This window comes from Physella acuta, unplaced genomic scaffold (assembly GCF_028476545.2).
Source record: "Physella acuta isolate Inbredline_101_S28 unplaced genomic scaffold, ASM2847654v3 ptg000166l, whole genome shotgun sequence".
NCBI classification, from domain to species: domain Eukaryota; kingdom Metazoa; phylum Mollusca; class Gastropoda; family Physidae; genus Physella; species Physella acuta.
In genome coordinates, this window is record NW_026731685.1 from 644,196 (window position 1) to 664,016 (window position 19,821).

General features: G+C 33.0%; 2 protein-coding genes across 4 annotated transcripts in view; one reads left to right on the top strand and one right to left on the bottom strand.

Annotated features, from left to right (window-relative positions):
• The window catches only part of LOC131936074 (kinesin-like protein KIF28), a 24,251-nt gene extending 14,453 nt beyond the window's left edge, over window positions 1–9,798 (top strand). The window contains exons 18-29 of one of the 3 annotated variants that reach the window (XM_059292928.1): window positions 122–278; window positions 632–658; window positions 2,161–2,248; window positions 2,506–2,622; window positions 2,807–2,983; window positions 3,262–3,401; window positions 4,479–4,608; window positions 4,800–4,964; window positions 5,167–5,295; window positions 5,852–5,911; window positions 8,675–8,833; window positions 9,125–9,798. In XM_059292928.1, coding sequence (XP_059148911.1) covers window positions 122–278; window positions 632–658; window positions 2,161–2,248; window positions 2,506–2,622; window positions 2,807–2,983; window positions 3,262–3,401; window positions 4,479–4,608; window positions 4,800–4,964; window positions 5,167–5,295; window positions 5,852–5,911; window positions 8,675–8,833; window positions 9,125–9,190 — 1,415 coding nt within the window. In that variant the 3' untranslated portion in view covers window positions 9,191–9,798. The remainder of the gene's footprint in view (window positions 1–121; window positions 279–631; window positions 659–2,160; window positions 2,249–2,505; window positions 2,623–2,806; window positions 2,984–3,261; window positions 3,402–4,478; window positions 4,609–4,799; window positions 4,965–5,166; window positions 5,296–5,851; window positions 5,912–8,674; window positions 8,834–9,124) is intronic. The other 2 variants (XM_059292930.1, XM_059292929.1) reach the window with 2 other exon arrangements.
• LOC131936076 (transcription factor E2F5) lies at window positions 9,747–18,703 on the bottom strand. The gene is made up of 9 exons (XM_059292931.1): window positions 18,410–18,703; window positions 15,041–15,150; window positions 14,232–14,393; window positions 14,023–14,131; window positions 13,709–13,936; window positions 13,410–13,530; window positions 13,157–13,234; window positions 11,945–11,992; window positions 9,747–11,756 (listed from the first exon to the last, which is right to left on the bottom strand). Exons 1-9 carry the CDS (start codon window positions 18,575–18,577, stop codon window positions 11,632–11,634), a joined length of 1,149 nt encoding a protein of 382 aa, XP_059148914.1. The 5' UTR covers window positions 18,578–18,703; the 3' UTR covers window positions 9,747–11,631.
• Window positions 18,704–19,821: the final 1,118 nt, after the last annotated feature.

The window sequence follows — 19,821 nt, forward strand, 5'->3', positions numbered from 1 at the left end:
GTTTCAAAAATTAATTTGATAAATTTAAAATATTTGATGCTTGATTTGATAAAGCAATAATATGTGGTTTAATTTTTGCCTATTATGGCATGTTAAAGTAATATTTGTATAAAAATTGCAGAGCAGCAAAAAGCCCAAGAACAAATATTGGAAATTCTACCAATGGTATCAGAAGTGAATGCAGTTTCAGAGGAACTTAACAAATATCGTTCTTTTGAAGTTGTATTGATTTCAGCTGCTGTACAGGAAACCAAAAATAAATCAGAAAATGAATCCCAGTAAGTTCCTCAAACTGACTGCAATAGTTTATGTAATTTAGTTTAAACTTGATTAGACTACACAACTTATACTTAACATGATCAATAACTTTTGGCTAACTAAAATACCATCTAAGTTTTTGCTGCAGATAGCATAGAAACTTTAGTTTTAAAAAAACTTTTAATTTTTAAAATTTTACGTTGCTGACCATCATAATGGCTGGTTAGAAATATTAAATGTCAGAAAAGTAATTAAACAAAATAAAATTTAAAAAAAAAAACTCTTAATTGGTCTACGTCATCTAGATCTAGTACAGAGCATGGTGTTGTTAGATTTTAGCAAACTAGAAACTTATCATTGAATCATTTTTCAGAACAGCTGAGGAACTCATTAAGTCAAGGTAGTTTCAAACAGCATTTATTTCACATTGGATGGTTGAAAGCTTTATATTTTTAGTTGTCCCTGCAGCCAGACTTTGAAGTGTTGTTTAAGCTAATGTGTAGCATTGATCCATTAACATGTTTTTAAAATGTAGGTCATAACACATTAATAACAGACATCTATATGAATAATGTGAACTCTTAAAATCTAAAAGAAACTAATATTATGTTTCCATGGATTGTATTTGCTACATTTTAAAGCAGATGTTTGTAGTTTTAACACATTGTGTAATGAAATACTCATCAGAATAGTTAACTTGCAGGTTTGTGATACTAACATTATGTCCCTTTCTTCCTATGTAATCCAAATGTATAGGTGAATAAAAATCTAACATTAGTTTGATTAGAAGATTAACTAACTAAAAAATTTTGATTTTTACTTTTACGGTTCTTATCCTCAGGTAGATTTTCCTAAGTTGTCCTGTCAGAGGGGATTATGATAAGGGCCTGTTAGGCTTAGCTAGCCCTAAGCCTTAACTAACCTTAAATTTAATCTTTTTTTATTTTTCTAACTGGGACAACTAAAGGACAACCACTACCTATTTTATTTCAATAATAATAATTTATTATTAATTTCACTTGCTTAAGGCTTGCTTAAATATTCTAGACAGTGTTTATCATCTTGAATAATGACTAATAGTTAACAAAAAATGACTGTTTAGACTGTCTATTGTGGGCTACAGGACATTACCCCCCCCCCCCCCGGACATTCCCCCCATATTTACCCCCCCCCCCCCCCCCAGAGCAGTTACCCGTTCAATTTCCCCCCTGTAATTTCCCCCCCCCCTCAAGTTAGAATCCTAACTCTAACTAGAATTCTATACCTATATACTACTTTAATCCTAACCTTAATAAAAGGATCAAAACCTAAGCATCCACCTTAGCCTAAAACTTCACACAAAACCCTAACCCTAAACCTAGCCCTAACAATAACTCTAACCCTGTCCGGGGGGGGGGGGGGGTAATGTCCTTCTGGGCGGGGGTAATTGACAGGGGGGGGAATACCGTTCCCCTATTGTGTAGCTAAATCTAGGTGTGTTTCATGAATTGAAGAAACATATCTTAGTCTGGTATAATTACATAAAGATACAATCATAATTTACATTCTGCTTTTCACTCTGTACATGATTTTATTTAAATTATATATTTAAAAAATTTTGGAAGAAAATTTTGAGCAAATCTTTTTACGATCAACAATTTATTTTATGAGAGCACTTTTTTCAAGATATTCTAAAATTAAGCTTTAAATACATATATTTTAAACATTTGTAAGAATCACCTTTCCTATGACAATCAGTTCACTGTTTCTCTTATTTTAAAGATTAAAATACTTCACATTTATCAAATGATCTGATTATTGTTACTCAGAACACTTAAAATGCGTTTGATGTTTGTTTTTAATTAAGTCTAAGTCATGATATATTTCTGATTAATTGTTGAAAATAAAACTTGACCCAAACAGGGTGATGGTAAAGATGAAAGACTTGAGGAATGGAAATGAATGGCTTTGGGAACATGGTAAATTCATGAACAGGAGATATCTAATTCAGGTAAGTGCTTGTTTATTTGAAAATGACTTTAACTTGAAAATGAAATAAACAATTTTTTTTAAATGTAACTCATTGCCAACAGCTAAAACCAAACAAAGATGGATAACTCAGAATGTAATCTTTTTTTAAGGTACAAAAATAGATAACTCAGAATATTCTCACACTGCATATGTGCAACAATTCTGCACTAACTCTCCATACATGTACTTCTAATTCTTTTTAAATTTAAGTTAACAATGATTTAATTTTGTGGACAGGAAATGTACCAAAAATATCTGGATGGAGAAAATGTAATGACAATATCAAGAGAAAAAGATCCTTTCTGGGAGCCAGCTGAAGACGCACTTATCGGAACAGCAAATGTGTTTTTACAGGTAAGCATTTCAATACTTGTTTGTGTTGCTTTCAAATAAGTTTCTGGATCATTTTGAAAATGTCACAATTTAAAAAAAATTATGGATCCCTCCTGACAAGCAACAAAAGTAAAAAAATGAAACAAAAAAATGTGAATTTGAATTTCAACTCAGTTTATAAGAGATCATGTTTGGACTCTTTCAGTCACTGTCTTATTCACTGGACTTTGCTGATGAGCTGTCCATCACTGACTACAAAGGTGAAGAGGAAGGGAAGCTTTCAGTCAACATTACACCATGTGACAGCAGTGGCAAGCCATTGGATGAAGACAGTTTTGTGGAGGAGCCAAAAGATCTCCTAGGGAAACCATTTCACTTCAAAGTATTTTTATTTAAGTTCTAGATTCATTTCCTACCATTTTATCTGATATTATTGTTTTATGGTTGGAAAATAAATATTGTAATAGTACTATATATATTTTTAAAGTTGATAGATTGAATTCCTTGTTAAGGAATTGCTTTTTGAAGGATATAAAGAAATTTATATAATTGATGTAGGCCTGCTAATAGTTAAACTATAGGACTAGGTAGTATAAAAAAATTCTAATAGGGTAGTTCTTTTTATTGCTATTAGAGCTTAACTTAACATTCTTCCCCCAGATTTGTATAAGATCAGCAGAGATTTTAAACAGCAGATTTTCAAAAGGTGTTAAAGTCAAGTACAGACTGTTAAACGACACTGAGTTCACAGAGACCAAACTGGTAGAAGGAACTCTAAGTCCACAGTTCAACCACAGCAGGTAAAGGAGATTGAGTTTTGAGTTAGTAACCAGAGCCAGTGGCGTAGCGAGGTTGGTGTCACCGGGTGCGGCACTTAATGGTGTCACCCCCCCCCCCCAGAGGCGTAGGGTAGGAACTCTTTCAAACTTTCAATTTTTTATTTGCACCCCCCCCCCCCCACGAACTTTTGATTTGCACTCCCCTCAAACTTTCAATTTGCACCCCCCTCAAATTTTCCTCTATATATTTTACTCTTTTTTGCCTTGGTGTCACCCCCCTAAATGCTGTCACCCGGTGCAGTCCGCACCCCTCGCCCCCCCCCCCCCCCCCCCCCCCCTTGCTACGCCTCTGACCAGAGCACACAGTCAAACCTACACTAATATCAAGCAAAAAATTCTAGTTTAGATTGTTGGGCTTGATGTGCTTTGTGGCAAATAAAAATCAGATTACTGCTACCACTGTACAATTGTGTACAATGACTCTCAATAAAGTTATTTATTCTAGCATGCAACTTCTACTAACAAAATAAACCTTATAGAAATTAAAGTTTCCTAAAAAATATTTAGAATAAACCCAACCAAATTCATAATATAGTCCTACTATACTTACAATGGAAAAAATAGCAAACATCATTAAAAAAAGTATATAGTAAATTTACTGTGCTTATAATTCAGTCTATACACAATTAAAAATTCATCTTATTCATGGATTGTGTATTCCATTGTGAAACACTAAAAGAAAACCAAACATAATATTTCCATAATCCTTAAACCCAGCTTAACACGCATTCAAAGCTTATATTTAATATCTTTGTGATACAGAGTACCCAAAGGTTTAGATGAACAGCTATCTTTATCTAATCCTTCCCACCCACCCAGTACTTTGACCATATGTTCTCTTCATTTGCATAATGTCACCTTTAGACAAGACATGTCTTCACTGTACAGTCAAGTCAAAAATTTTTTTTCATATAGTCTTTAACCAGACCACTGTGTGCTGTTTAAAGCTTATGTTAAAACATCCATTATTATAGTAACTGTCTTTAATTGTGAGGCTACTAACAAAATGTTTTAATGAATTGTTTGTACTTGACATAGGGTTATTTCAATACAAAGCCTTCATCAAGAGCACCTGGATTTTTTTGAGAGCAGCACTGTAACGTTTTTAATCTATGGGAAGCAGGAAGATGTGCCTGGAAATGCTAAACTTTCCAAACTCTCAACAAAGGTATTGTAATAGAATTAAGCTCTGCTCAAACTCTCAACAAAGGTATTTTAATAGACTCAAAACTAATCAGCTTAATGTAAATTATTTTTACAGCTAGAAACAATGTGAATAGACACAAAAAAATTTCTGTGAACTTTATGTTGTACTTGACACTACTTGAACAATGTTTGGATTGTTTTCATTTATTCAAGGAACTTCGTCACATGGAGCAGATAGGTCCAACATCTCAAGTCAACAGGAAAAAGTCAGTTATTTCACATGATCTACAAGCTCCTGAAAGTTCACATTTAAAAACTGAACTTTTCCTACTGCAGCGCAAGTATGAGAGACTCGCACAGAAAGAAAAGAGAATGATGGTTAGTTTTAAAATAAGTTTACATTAAAATAGAATTACGTTATAAAAAATAATCTGATAATGAACATTGAATTTATTTTTGTGTTTTTAAGCATTTTTGTATTTATATACTATACAATCATGAAAAAATTTGAATTTAAGAAGCTAAAAAGTGAATATCTAATTTGAAAGAAGTATGTTACATATCCAATTCAATCTTGAAGCAATTGTGTTTTGACTGGAGCAAGAAACCAGCAGATGAACAGCAATATGATGCATTCTTCCGTGCAGTTTCTTCAGTTGCTAATAGCACTGGAACAAGACTTAAAACTCGTGTACACTTGCTAAATAAGGTAAACAAATACATTTGTCCATAGCTTTTTCAACAAATAAGCAATTTTTTAAAATTTTATCGCATTTTTAAAAACAACTTTCCTTTTTTAAAGAGCAAAAATATTCCTAATACAATTTTAATGAGAGCACATCACAATCAGTCACAACAACATTCATTCGCTTTATTAATGCTATATTAATAATTTGCTTTATAAGTTAATCAGTAATATAGATTATAAAAATTGTTTTTAAAATCACTGCTGAGAAGAATAAATGAAAACCCATCTGTAATAAGCAAAACTCAGATCTGAAAGGTTTAATCAGGTTTAAGTTACGGTAGGGCAAGGTATCCAGCATGAAGAGGATACCTAATGATGGAAAATTCAGTTGATTCATTTACTTTATGCTTTATATTTTTGTTATTTATTTTTCTTATATTCTTGTTTATGGTTAAAGTAATCACAAATAATATAGGAGTAATAATTATTTTGCAGTTTTTCAAATCACCTTTTCTATTATTAATTTTCCTTTCTAGCAATCTCTTTTGAGAAAAAATAAATATAACTAACTTTTCAGGCACTTCATGCTAAAAACTTTATACAAGCCAAACATAATAACTCTAATGGTACAACACATGTAAGAAAAACCTTATTGTTCCCAACTTTCTCTTTTAATAGATATTCAGTTTTATTCATTTAGAAGCAATCAACTTAATTATGAAGTCTAATTGAAAACATGGTCATTTCAAAATTTCCTACTTAATTAGGACAGAAAAGAATAATTTCAACAAACTGATCATTCATTAAAATTTAATAATCATATTGCTCAAATTAAAATATAATTTGGGACCATATTTTCATATTTATTTTACATGTTTTTAATCAAATTCAATTTTCCAAAAACTTGTACTGTATGTTTGGATGGATTCTACATAGTTTTTTTATTTTTTATTTCTGCTTCACCTTATGCCTTATATATGTATCTTACATCTATTGTTTTAATATTAAAAAAAAATATATCTTAGTAATTAACCTAAGTAACAAGTTTATCTTGAAACAGTTGATTTCATTTTACTAATCAATTAAGCTAATAAATATGACCAAAGTAAAATGAAACGTTGTTTTTGAACAGGCTACATTTAAATGCTTTAATTTTCTAATATTAAAGAGAATCTACTTTTAAAACATGACTAATTAAATACTATTGTGATTGGAAAATAGGATGTAAATTTTAAGTGTTTTAGATTTAAATCTCACAACTTTGGACTTACACATATTTAAAATTCTGTTTTTTTTCTATTTATTATTCCGTTATTGTGACTATAATAACTGTAAAAGCTGTTGGCTAAAACTAGAGCAGTGCAGCTAGTTTTGTTTGAAAGCTCAGTGGGAAATATTGATCTTTGCAGAGCCGGCTTTAGGAATACGCGGGGCCTAGGGCCAACCATCCGCGCGGGGCCTTTCCATTATTTATATATATATATATATATATATATATATATATATATATATATATATATATATATATATATATATATATATATATATATATATATGTATATATGTATAAAGGCCTATATAATGTGATGTACACACAATAACACAAATGTTTTGGAGTTTATAAGCTAATGTCAAACTTTCCACTATAATAACAGATTTTTATCTCTCCCATGTATTAACCCAATGTTCGTAGTTTTTTTTTCCTTTGCTAAGATATTAAATCATTTTTGACAGTTATGTAATTCATACCAAATCACTTAAGAAAATTTAATCACGTGCCGAATAATAGGAAAATAAAGTTTACAATACAGCGAACTCGGCCTGATGTATCAATATAGTATAGACTTCAAAATTTGTTTAGAATTCATACAATATTTTAAAACCAAAATCACTATTGTCTTAATTATTGAACGGGTGAATCCTTAAGGTGACACAACATAACAACAGTTTTAACTTTCTTCCAAAAAATAATAATAAATCACTCTGTTTAATGCCGCCTGATATAGATCCTAAGCCCCTCCCCCCCCCCCCCCCTCGTCGCCATCCTCCCACCCCTCTGCACGCAGCTGAATGTTAATTTTGTTATACCAAGACAAGTAGGCCTACATATAGAGTTTCTTCCAGGCATCTCTTCGAAAACGAAATGAAATTTATATAATTTATATAGAAAATATATTCTTTTAACAGTGTCCGCCCCCCCCCCCCCCCCGAAGAAAGTCTACCGCCCCCCTCCCCCCGAAAATTTCAAGTGCCCCTTTCCCCCCCTCCCCGGAGAAAAAAGTCTGGAAGAAACACTGTACATATACGACATTATACGACATCTACAACAAGAAAGTCAGGACTAGAGTTCATCAGGTTACTAACTGTCTACTACAGACATCCCGTCTGCTCACTAAAAGGACAAAGGACGTCTTCATGGGTCCGCATACAATAGGGTATCTCTTTACGTCGTGGGCTAATTCTCGACCGCCATCTCCAGTCAGCTCAGGTTAAATGCCATGCGACCGTACACTACACAAAGGGGAGGTGTGTGACACTGTTTTTTGTATAGAATTACGGCCTGTCCCAGTTCAGTGGGTGATAACTCAGTAACATCACCATGGTCTCAGTTATAACAATCAACAACGTCGGCATTCGACCATTTAGTTTTTCCCAATAGAATTCAGCCACAATTTATTTAAGTTTACGAACTAATTCAGATAACAATGACATTGCTGAAGCGCGTGGCCCCTTCAAGCGCGGGGCCTATGGCGACCGCCCCGTTCGCCACCCCCTAACGCCGGCTCTGGATCTTTGAAGAATATAATTTCAGTAATTGTCTAAAGGTTTAAAACTTTCCTGTTAATTTGGTATTAATTTTTCTTCTTTTAACTTAAAATAATTTATCTAATGGATCAAAATTCTTTTTATATGAGATGTAGATAAGTTTTATTTTATTTCTTTGAATCTTGAATTGAAAATGTGTTTAGTGTCTGCTGTTTAGGTTTTTATTTTGTTTAATGGTTTTTCTTTTAATGTTTATGTTGTGGGTATTTCGTTAATTTAACTTTTCAAATATTATTCATCTGAAGGAAAACGCATTCAGTAATATAAGATTAAAAAGTAAACTAGTTGCTTGTATTTGTAGCTTTTTTTAAGGTAAACTAAAAAAAGATTCATGACAGCAGCAATTTAGTGTGAAACAGTGTATGGGTTCAAAGCAAGGCAAAAACATACTTACCTAGATAATTGTTCATTTTTATTTAACAAGTCTAGCTATATTAACTATATTAATAACTTTATTTAAATGGGTATTTACTGATTTTATGGCATTGTATTTACTTTAATTCAGTCTTCTTATTTCAGCATGGTTTATCTAAAATATCCATTAGTAAATTATTCAACTTCATTTTTTTCTCAGCATGATGATGAAGACACTGTTAGTCTCTTTGTATTTGGGGAAGAAGAAGAGGACTTAGCAAATGAAGCTGCCAAGTCTAATGGCATCATTGACTATCATAAAGTAAAAGATCATCATTTCCCTGTAGAGAAAACAACCCATCTAGGAAGCAATGGCTATGTAAGCAGTAATAAAAATATTATTTGATATCACTTAAGCATTTTGCATTGTCTTATAAATATAAATATTGAATATGGATACAGTAGTAAACTTGGATTAATCAGACACAGTTCCAGATAAGTTGTCACTTGTTTGATCATATGATGAGTATGTAGTCTACTGGTGTTGTTAGATAACATACAGTTGTTGTATAGCAAGCATATATATGTATGTATGAAAGTATACAACTTTTAAAACATTGAAATAGAAATGTGTGACTCTTTTTCTCAAGAAAATTCTGCTCTATTCCAGGCTGCCAATGGTGTAAAGGGAAACAAGTCTGATGACAAGGGCAGCTCAGCTTGTACAATCACATAAAAATAAGAGCAAGGTTAAAATATGGATCAAATATTTTAACTGTTTTAACTTCTATCAATAGAATATCTGTTAAGCTACCAACCAATATAAAGAATTCAATTATGTTACATGTTTGTTTTAAAAAGTGCAATTGTTAAGTATTTTATCTTTAATGTTTAAATTGTTTGTGTAATTTAGTTGCCCAAATGATAATTTGAAGTAAGATCATGATAGAATTTTATATTTGATTCACTATATGAAAGTGATAACTGATTCCAGAATACCCCTCCAAAAAAAAAGACAAGAAAACTTAACTTACCTACCTCAGATCTAATGATAAAACAGAAGATATATTTTTGTTGAAACTAAAAATATTTGACCAGAATCATCTTGTAATCAAATTATTTAGGGGAAAATCTTACCTTTGTTAACCTGATTAAGTCTTTCTAATCATATCACTGCACAATAGTTGCACATTTAAACTGTTTAAAGCACAACTAGGCACATTAAATTATGATTTTTTTAAAAAGTAAGTCATTTTTGTAACAAACAAAATTAAATGAACTATTCATTGTATTGGACTCTGTGTTTAATCAATAATGAATGATTGCTATTATTTACAAGCTGCAAATCGGGCAAATTGCTTGCAATAAACATAAACAAAAATCTAGTTTATATTTAAATGTTATTTATTTACTAAATCAACAAAAACCTAAATATACAAGCTGCGTAACAAATATTTAAAACAACAGAACATTTACACTAAATGAATAAAAGTTTAAAATAGGGGAGATAATGTGGGTGATTGAACACTTTGGGTTTCAGATGGTTACAGCAAGGCACACACAAATCTTTTAGTAACAGTTCAAAATAAAGGAATGTTTAGACTCCAAAACTGATGCATTAATGCAGGTGAACAGAACTAAGCTGTTTCTAATTTATTTACAAGAGGATGTCAAACTACTGGCTTTGTGCTTGTTCTACAGATAATTATCAGAACCCCAAGCCTTGCAGTAACCCACTGAAAATATTTGAATATATGCAAGCAAGAATACAATCCTATTGATATCATACACAAAAATCCTTTCATTTATTATAACAAGTGGTACATAAATCTTAAAATATGTACAGTTAATTCTTTGAAAGCAATCCTTATATTAATTAAATAGTGTGACAATGGCAGTAAAAAACCTAACAGCAAAAAAAAAAAAAAAAATCCCAGCAAAGGTGAGGTATGTAATAATAACCAGTCATTCAATTATATCAACCAGTTTTTCATTCAAGTCATAAACCCAGTATGGCCTACATAGTAACATGCCACTATTTTCACAAGTCAAACACACAAAATTATTTTGTTTTGTTGTCAAATCAAGTGAGAGAATGTTACTTGCACATTGATACTAGTTGAGGACACTAAAGATTATAAATAAGACAGCAAATTTAGAGAATCCCGTTTCTTCTTGCTAATGTGTAACAAACTTTAAAAGTTGCTAGTAGCTCAACTTTAAGTAAAACAGGTCAGAAATTTAAAAAAAAAAAAAATCAGCACAACTTTAAAAAAAAACAAACCCACTCAATGTCTGTTGGATAGAAACTGTTCAATCAGTTCTACAGGAATTCTTTTGATAAAACGTATATTTTACAGCAGTTAGTGGCTGATAGATAAACATGTCTGTGGCCCTAGGGCAACTAAAGACATCTGGTGACTAAAAGCTACCAGTCAACACATAAATTAAAAAAGGACAATAGCAACTCATTGCTTTTCTTTGTAAACCTTCAATCCACCAATAACAATGCTGCATACATCAACAATGAATACAAATTAAACAGGCTCAAAATGCCTGAGCATCATGTACATAAGATGGGCTAAGCTGGAGAAGTCATAAAAAGTCTTCAAATTGAATTGTGTACATACATGTAAACAATCAAAATCTTACTTTATAAAGAAAAGGAACTAAAGCCTGTATAGCCCAGATACAACTTTCATTAATTTGGATAGGACAAGTTTGCCCTTTAAGATCAACTATGTACACAAACACAAAGAGAGACCAAAATTTTCATTGAGAAATCTTGTTTAAAAAGTGCCTGAGAGTAGTAATAACAAACTTCTTCTAAAAGGCACTGCTATATGTACAGATCACAAGGGGTGCAAAGTTTGCCATTTTACTTCAGACAGAAAAATAATTATCATCACATTTCCAAAAAATTACAAATTGGATTTTGCTGAGTATAAAGTAAATTGATTTGCTCAGCGTTAAAACAAAAGTAAGAGCTAATGTTTAACTATTTAGACAAAGAAATAAAAACAAAATGAACACTCGTTCAAATTACCAAAACGTGCTAGCGAAATAATGAAGTGATACCTGTAATTTTCCTGGGCAGTTATATTTCTTGGTTTACAAAATTTCTGAGCATAACAACAACAAAAAATACTGAACTATAAAAATGATGAAATCTCAGCACTATGAAGACAGCATGTTGCTAATATCTACATCAAACAAATCACAAGCACCTTCAGTATCATCTAGATTGAAGTAGTAATCCCGACCACTTGGTGGAGGGCTGAGAGACAGTAGTGGAGTCAATGCTGGAATACAAAGTAAAGGCTGAAACTTCTACACCAAATAGACATCTTCAACTAATCAACAACAGAAATTTAAGGAGTATTAATTTGTCAGCTACTTTCTTTTAATGCATAAATCTGGTAAAAAAATGTATAGCAATCAAAGTTTACGACTCCTATACAAACAAATAATTAAAGTTAAATAAACTTACTATCTGCTGACATAAGCTGATCTAGATCCAGCAGTTCCCCGGGAATATCTGAAGGGAAAAATTAATTAAACTGTAAGCGTAAGTTACTAACAATCTGTGACTGACAAGAATGTAATTATACTGGTTACTGCTGTACTCACACCGATTACTGCTGTACTCACACTGATTACTGCTGTACTCACACTGATTACTGCTGTACTCACACTGATTACTGCTGTACTCACACAGACACACTGATTACTGCTGTACTCACACAGACACACTGATTACTGCTGTACTCACACAGACACACTGATTACTGCTGTACTCACACAGACACACTGATTACTTCTGTACTCACACTGATTACTGCTGTACTCACACAGACACACTGATTACTGCTGTATTCACACAGACACACTGATTACTGCTGTACGCACACAGACACACTGATTACTTCTGTACTCACATGTGGTTACTTCTGTACTCACACAGACACACTGATTACTGCTGTACTCACACAGACACACTGATTACTGCTGTATTCACACAGACACACTGGTTACTGCTGTACTCACAGACACACTGATTACTGCTGTACTCACACAGACACACTGATTACTGCTGTATTCACACAGACACACTGATTACTGCTGTACTCACAGACACACTGATTACTGCTGTACTCACACAGACACACTGGTTACTTCTGTACTCACACAGACACACTGATTACTGCTGTACTCACACAGACACACTGATTACTGCTGTATTCACACAGACACACTGGTTACTGCTGTACTCACAGACACACTGATTACTGCTGTACTCACACAGACACACTGATTACTGCTGTATTCACACAGACACACTGATTACTGCTGTACTCACAGACACACTGATTACTGCTGTACTCACACAGACACACTGGTTACTTCTGTACTCACACAGACACACTGATTACTGCTGTACTCACACAGACACACTGATTACTGCTGTATTCACACAGACACACTGGTTACTGCTGTACTCACAGACACACTGATTACTGCTGTACTCACACAGACACACTGATTACTGCTGTATTCACACAGACACACTGATTACTGCTGTACTCACAGACACACTGATTACTGCTGTACTCACACAGACACACTGGTTACTTCTGTACTCACACAGACACACTGATTACTGCTGTACTCACACAGACACACTGATCACTGCTGTACTCACCCATATCAACCTTAGAATCAAATAAATGAAACATGTCCAGACTTGTGTCAGCCTGAGACTGGCTTGCTGATGTAGATGCTGGAACCAAGACAAACTTTAATGAACGCTGCTCATAAAGTAATCAGGTGGCATTGTCTTATCATACATAGGGCGCTAAGAACCAAGACAAACTTTAATGAACACTGCTCATTAAGTAATCAGGTGGCATAGTCTTATCACACATAGGGCACTAAGAAAAAAACAAATAACTTACGTTCTGATAGCATTGTATCTGAAATACTTTTGCGAGGGGATGAGCGCGTGGCCATACGTGTAGGGGGTTCTATAATCACAGGGGCTTGGGTCTGTTTGAGGGGGTGTTTCACTGGTGATCTCTACACAAACAAACAAATACAAAACAGTTTAAGGAACAAGCATAAGCTCAACTGATCAATTTTAAAATATTTTAGTCAAAAATTCCCCCACAAATTAAAATACATTGATCAAAATGGTTAAACTACATAAAGCCACTGCATAGAGTTTTTATAGAATATATTCAAGTGGATAACCTACTTTTCCTCTGGTAACTGTTCCTCCTTTGTCTGTTTGCTTCCCAGGGTCAGGATTTTGATTCTGTAAAGAGTCAGTGAGTCCACTAGTACTTGGACCAGCTTGCATAGGTGGAGGAACTTGAACAACAACTGGCTCTGATTCATCAGTATCTTTGTTAACCAGCAGAACATTGATAGCACCACTTTGGCTTTTTAAATGAATCTGGTAGTTTTTCTTAAACCCTGGTCCCTAAGATAGGGTATATAAAACATGTTAAAATAGTATTTTTTTTTTGGTGAGAAAGAAGTAGGTATGAAAGTGGCTAAATGTCTTACAATTTCTGGTATGGGGACCTCAAGTTGAGTACCAGAAGGGGCTTGAACTGCCAACAAAGTTTCACCTTTAAAGCAATGGCATATGTCCTCATGAGTCACATAAGCTAATCTGAAACAACAATGATACAATTATGCAATGTGAGAAATATGTTTATAAGTTGTTAACATTTGCAACAAAACAATTGACTATATAGCATGCTGAGACTAACCTTGTGTTAGATACTTCATCTGTAACATTTTTGATGCTCTGCTGGACCCACTGTTTGTGCTTATCAAGTTCAAGTTCTTGTTCTCTTAGGTCAGCTAAGTCATCCTTCAAACTGGTCAGTCGTTCAGAAATGTCTCTTGAGTTACTTCCTGGCCCTGAACCTCTACACACAATTTTTAAATTAATTAATACAAAAGATTGAGTGTAAATGTATACAATAAAACAAGTAATAGAATTTTAAAACTTAAAAGGAAATAACATATCTTTTTTATTAGCCATTGATGTGTGTAGCAGGCATCACCATGATGCGCTACCCTCAATTAAGATTGTGTTACCAGAGGTACTGATGGTGTCATCTCATGTACATGGTTTTCACAATATTTGACCAGAAAACTTTATGCTATTTTTTTATATAAAGTTCACAGTACAAAACTTTAGCACACTCAAATTAGATTTAAGAAGTTCACAAAAAAGGCAGAAAAATTTGAAAATCCGTAGCTGTACTTATCTAAAAACAGAGAAAAATGTAGGTTGAATGGCCCTTGTATAGTTTCCATCATAAAAACCAGAGGACAAGATTAGTGTAGGCATTTTACCAGGACATATCTTGCGCTACTTGAAAAAAAATATTCCTGCCTTTTATTGAAATTCCTAACTTTTATAGAGATTTCCAGGCTTTCCTAGTCAAGAATTTTTATTTTAAAATTCCCTAATATTTCATGTGCATGGGAACCTCGTGGGTCTGGCTCAATAAGTTCACAAACATAAAATAACATTGGGAAAAGTTTCAAAATCATTAGGCTAACTTACTTCCATTGTATGCTGTTCTTAGATTTTTTTTCAATGAGCCCAATGCCTTCTAATACATTTGTAATATCATAAATCCTTCGCTTTTGCCTCACAGCTAGTTGATCAGCAGCCTGCAAGAAGTATTTTTAAATCAGTGTAAATCACACTAGTACAAGTACAACTGTAAAAGTAACACATTAACTAGGAAGACCCATAAGGCGCCTAAAGCAAGTAGGGTAAACCTCCATTTCAGCGTATTTTATTCTCCGCTTCTCGGCTACCTCCAGATGAGCGTATTTTATTATAATAACAGAAACACACCAAAACATTAGGAAAACACGATTTATTTATTTGTATTGTATTTTTGTTTTAACAAATTATTAAAAATGAATATTTAAAAAACACGACTTATTTATTTGTATTGTATTTTTTGTTTTAATAAATGAATAAAAATGAATGTAAACCACAAAGAGACTGACTGAAATGCTTTGTTTGTTGGTTACAAATAATAAAAAAGGTAGTCACACAAATTCAATTCAATGCAAAAAGTAATAGTAATAATATTCTTTTAACAAAAAATAAATAAATATAAAATGATGATTTAATTTCAAATTGTTATATATCTGCATCTTCGCCATGTAGAATCCAGTTACGTCAAACCCCAAATGGGTTGGCAAAATATATTTTTCCATGCTCCCGATCTCCCGGTAACTTCCGGTTAATTTTTGTTTAGTGTTCCAATCTTATTCAAAAATCCAAAAAGTGCTGTATTTAAATATATATATATATATTAACATTTGTGGTTGATTTTCGTATCAGTTCTGTTTATAATTTATTTAATTGTTATAAACTATGCAACATGGCAGGTAGACCAAAAGTAGAACGTACTTCCATTGTAGATCCTGCCGAAATTTTAGATGCCGCATTCGTTGAACATGAAATCTGGTGCATCGCATCACTGGCACTAATCCTAAATGAGACAGAGTCTGCCTTGATATGGCTAGCCAAGCGTAGGTTGCTTCGCAATACTATGATTTGTGATAGCTGCAAAGAACTATGCAAACTAATGACATATCGCCAAGGAATAGATGAGAAGAGGTGGGCGTGTCAACCATGCGGATTTAGGAAAAGTGTCCGTGAAGGTTCATTCTTCACAAAAAGCCACTTGACCTTGAAACAGATAATAATGATGATTTACTGCTTTGCGCAGGATATGCCCCAAAGTCTTAGCAGACATGAGGCGCAAATTGAGAATGAAAAAACTGTGATTGATTGGTTTAACTTTTGCCGGGAAGATTCGGCGAGATTTTTGGAGCGGCGGCGAACTGAGATTGGAGGCATGGACGAGCATGGAAATCCAATAATTGTGGAGATAGACGAGTCAAAATATTTTCATAGAAAATATCATCGCGGTGCATGGCATGAGGGCCATTGGGTTTTTGGAGGGGTAGAAAGAGGATCGGGCAAGTGTTTTTTGATAGAGGTTCCGGACCGGACAGCTGCCACTCTGGAGCCAATCATATTAGACCATATTCTGCCTGGAAGTCATATCATATCTGATGGTTGGGCCTCATACAATAACATTGGCAATTTGGGGAACGGTATATATACGCATTCAGTGGTGGTCCATGAGCGCCATTTTGTGGACCCTGACGATGCCGACATCCACACGCAGAATATAGAAAATCTGTGGATGAGGGCCAAAAGGAAGCTAAAACGACAATTCGGAACCAGCCGAATTCTGTTTCCATCGTACTTAAAAGAATTTGAATTTCGGTGTTCCGTTGTAGGGGGGAATGTTTTCAGCTCATTCCTTTTGGTGCTGGCTGAATTGTATCCAGTCTAACTCTACTATCATCCACTATTCTTTAATACTACTTTCTAAAACCTAATAAAAAATCTATCGGTTTTAAACTTCAACTGCTATCTAAGTGTTCTACTTTCTCTTTGGTTGGGCTATACATCTTTCTGCTGATTTCTACCTAGTGACCAATGGCTTCCTACTTGAATTGCTGAACTATTTCTGTTGCATAAACGTGTGTCGTCACGCTTAGTAACCTGTCACAAGTTATTTTGTGTAGGCCTACTTTTAAAAAAAAAAGGCATTTGTCTCCTGGTGAAACTGATACACTGTTAATTATTCTTTATTATAGTTTTGTATTGTATTTATGCTATATCTTACTGTTATTTAAATTCATAGAACTATCATTTCCAATATCTTGATATAATTATCAAGTATGTTTCTGTATTAGTAAATTTTTCATGATTTTTGTATTTCATCTAAATGTACAAACTTTGTGGGTTTTTTTTATTTGACAGTTTTACAAAAAAAAACTGAAAAATATTTATACTGTATAGTTTATGTTATTTACATTCATAGAACCATCCTTCCCAATATTTTGGTTTAATTATCATGTATGTTTTTTTTGTATGAGTAAATTTCTGACTTAAAAAAAAAATCATTAAAATGTAAATAAAAAATTGTGCTTTTTTACTTGTCAGTTTAGTCAAAACTTTAAGAAATGTCATAATTTGATATAATAAATTTGTAAATTTGTATTGTGGGGTCATCCATAAATGACGTCACGCTTTTTTGGACGATTTTACCCCCCCCCCCTCCCCGTCACACATCATCACAAAATTACCCCCCCCCCCCCTTCCCCCGTTCCGGCAGCTTTATTAATTATTATTATGCCTTTCATTCAGTTTAGTTGAAATTGAACACTTATTTGTACAAATTGTGCATTTCTATTTTTTGTAACCAACAAACAAAGCATTTCAGTCAGTCTCTTTGTTGTTTTTATTCATTTGTTAAAACAAAATAAAAATAAATAAATCGTGTAGCATTTCAGTCAGCCTGATTGTTGTTGTTATTAATTTTTATTCATTTGCTAAAACAAAAATACAATACAAAAAATAAATCGTGTTTTCCTAATGTTTTGGTGTGTTTCGGTTGTTATAATAAAATACGCTCAACTGGAGGTAAACAAGCAACGGAGAATAAAATACGCTGAAATGGAGGTTTACCGCAAGTAGATCTAGAATAGTAGAATAGATCTAGTAAAAATTAGTGGTTCCTACAAGTAGGGTTAGTAGGCACAAGTGCAAGGTCTAGAATCTAGATTTTATAGGCCTAGGGCTAGTGGCTAGGGGCCTAATCAATTTTATTATAAATTTTTATTATTATCATTAGGCCTAGTATTAGTAGTTAGTTAGTTAGCCCTAGTTCAAACAGTTGGAATAAAAACACTCACTTACTAGATCTAGATTCTAGATTAACTAACAAAACAGTCGTATCTAGATTTAGATCTAGATCCTAATCTAGATTCTATTTAGATTCTCGATGAAGAATAATAACTTAATAAGAATTAGAAATTTAAAGTAACTTACAACTTTTAAATCCAAAACTCCATCTTTTGCTTCTTGAAGCAGTGTTACAAACTTTGTTGTCAACAGTCCTAGACTTTTCTCGTGCCGACTACTAGTTGAAGAATCGCTAAAATCAGAGATATTTTTTGATACTTTAATTATTTCTAGACTTGTTAATGAAGGCTGCATTTTCTTTTTGTTTTAACTTCACAAAAGTAGATAGAATCTAGACTTCTATCTAGATTCTAGATTTCTAAAAAATCTTAGCTATTTTGAAGTATTTTCGCGTGGCTTTCTGGGTAAACACAACAACCACGGAACGCTTCCGGAATTCATTTAAAAACCGAAATCAATTACAAAATACCGAAAATACGCTAAAAGCTGATACATACAGTATCGAATAGATTTAGAATAAACTCAATACTGACTTATTTCTACCAACTGTACGACAAAATATTTATCCTAGTATCCATATATTTAAACTAGAAACGTGTATGAAAAGTAATCTTATTTTAATAAAGTTAACTTTAGGATGTAGGATTTTTTAACATTCATGTCTATAGTTTTGTATAGGGGAGATTTATTTTTAGATGAGATGGCATTTTTCTGTAAGAGACAAACGGGCGGGTGAACTCAGTATCTCTTTCTTTCTAACCAAGAGGTATTGTCTCTCTCACAATGCTAGACTGACAATCAATTTTATGTCACTATCAATAAGCTGGTTTTGAAAACGTTAGGTACATGTAATGCACAACACTTGAGATGTTTTGTTCATATGGTCTACTCAGTCTACTGCTGATACAATCCTTTTCCATCACAACTTACATATTACATGGCCATTATGTTTCTTCCTAGATAAAGCAGCAGTTAATTAAAGTCTAAAATAAAACATGTCAGAGATTACGAAGATTAATAACAAAAATGTTTTTGCAGAATTTTTTATGTATAAGAAATAACTGACCAGTCTTAAACAGATTACATTTTATTTCATCAATGCAATAAACACAATCACTTTAGATTATCAGCATTATACATTTTAATTCTTATAAAGATCAGAGGCTGAGGTTGGTATTAGAGTTATTTGTAGAAACCTAAACATATTAATCTTCCATGTTATGTTGTGAAGAATTTTAGAATAACATGCACAGGATCACATTAAACTACAGAACATGAATTAAGCAGGGTTTTCTTTTATACATCAAAACTACATTTACATCATTTATTTGAAGGTGAGGACATTTGAAAATTTTTCAGAGGAAGACATTATAAAATTCACAGGTTTTGGTATTTTACTGACACATGTATTTTAATGTAATGTAAAAAAACGTAATGAGACTGACAGTGAGAAACCCAGAGCAGCATACAAATGTACACACAATTTATAAGGATGAAAATAAGTTTCAAATATACAGATCACATTTCATTTTTAACAC

Coding starts and splice junctions, on each gene's coding strand:
- LOC131936076 (XM_059292931.1), bottom strand. CDS start 18,577: ATGCAGCCTTCATTAACAAGTCTAGAAATAATTAAAGTATCAAAAAAT. Junction 13,235..13,409: donor AGATACAATGCTATCAGAAC/GTAAGTTATTTG, acceptor TCTTGGTTCCAG/CATCTACATCAGCAAGCCAG. Junction 11,757..11,944: donor TCAGCTTATGTCAGCAGATA/GTAAGTTTATTT, acceptor TTTGTATTCCAG/CATTGACTCCACTACTGTCT.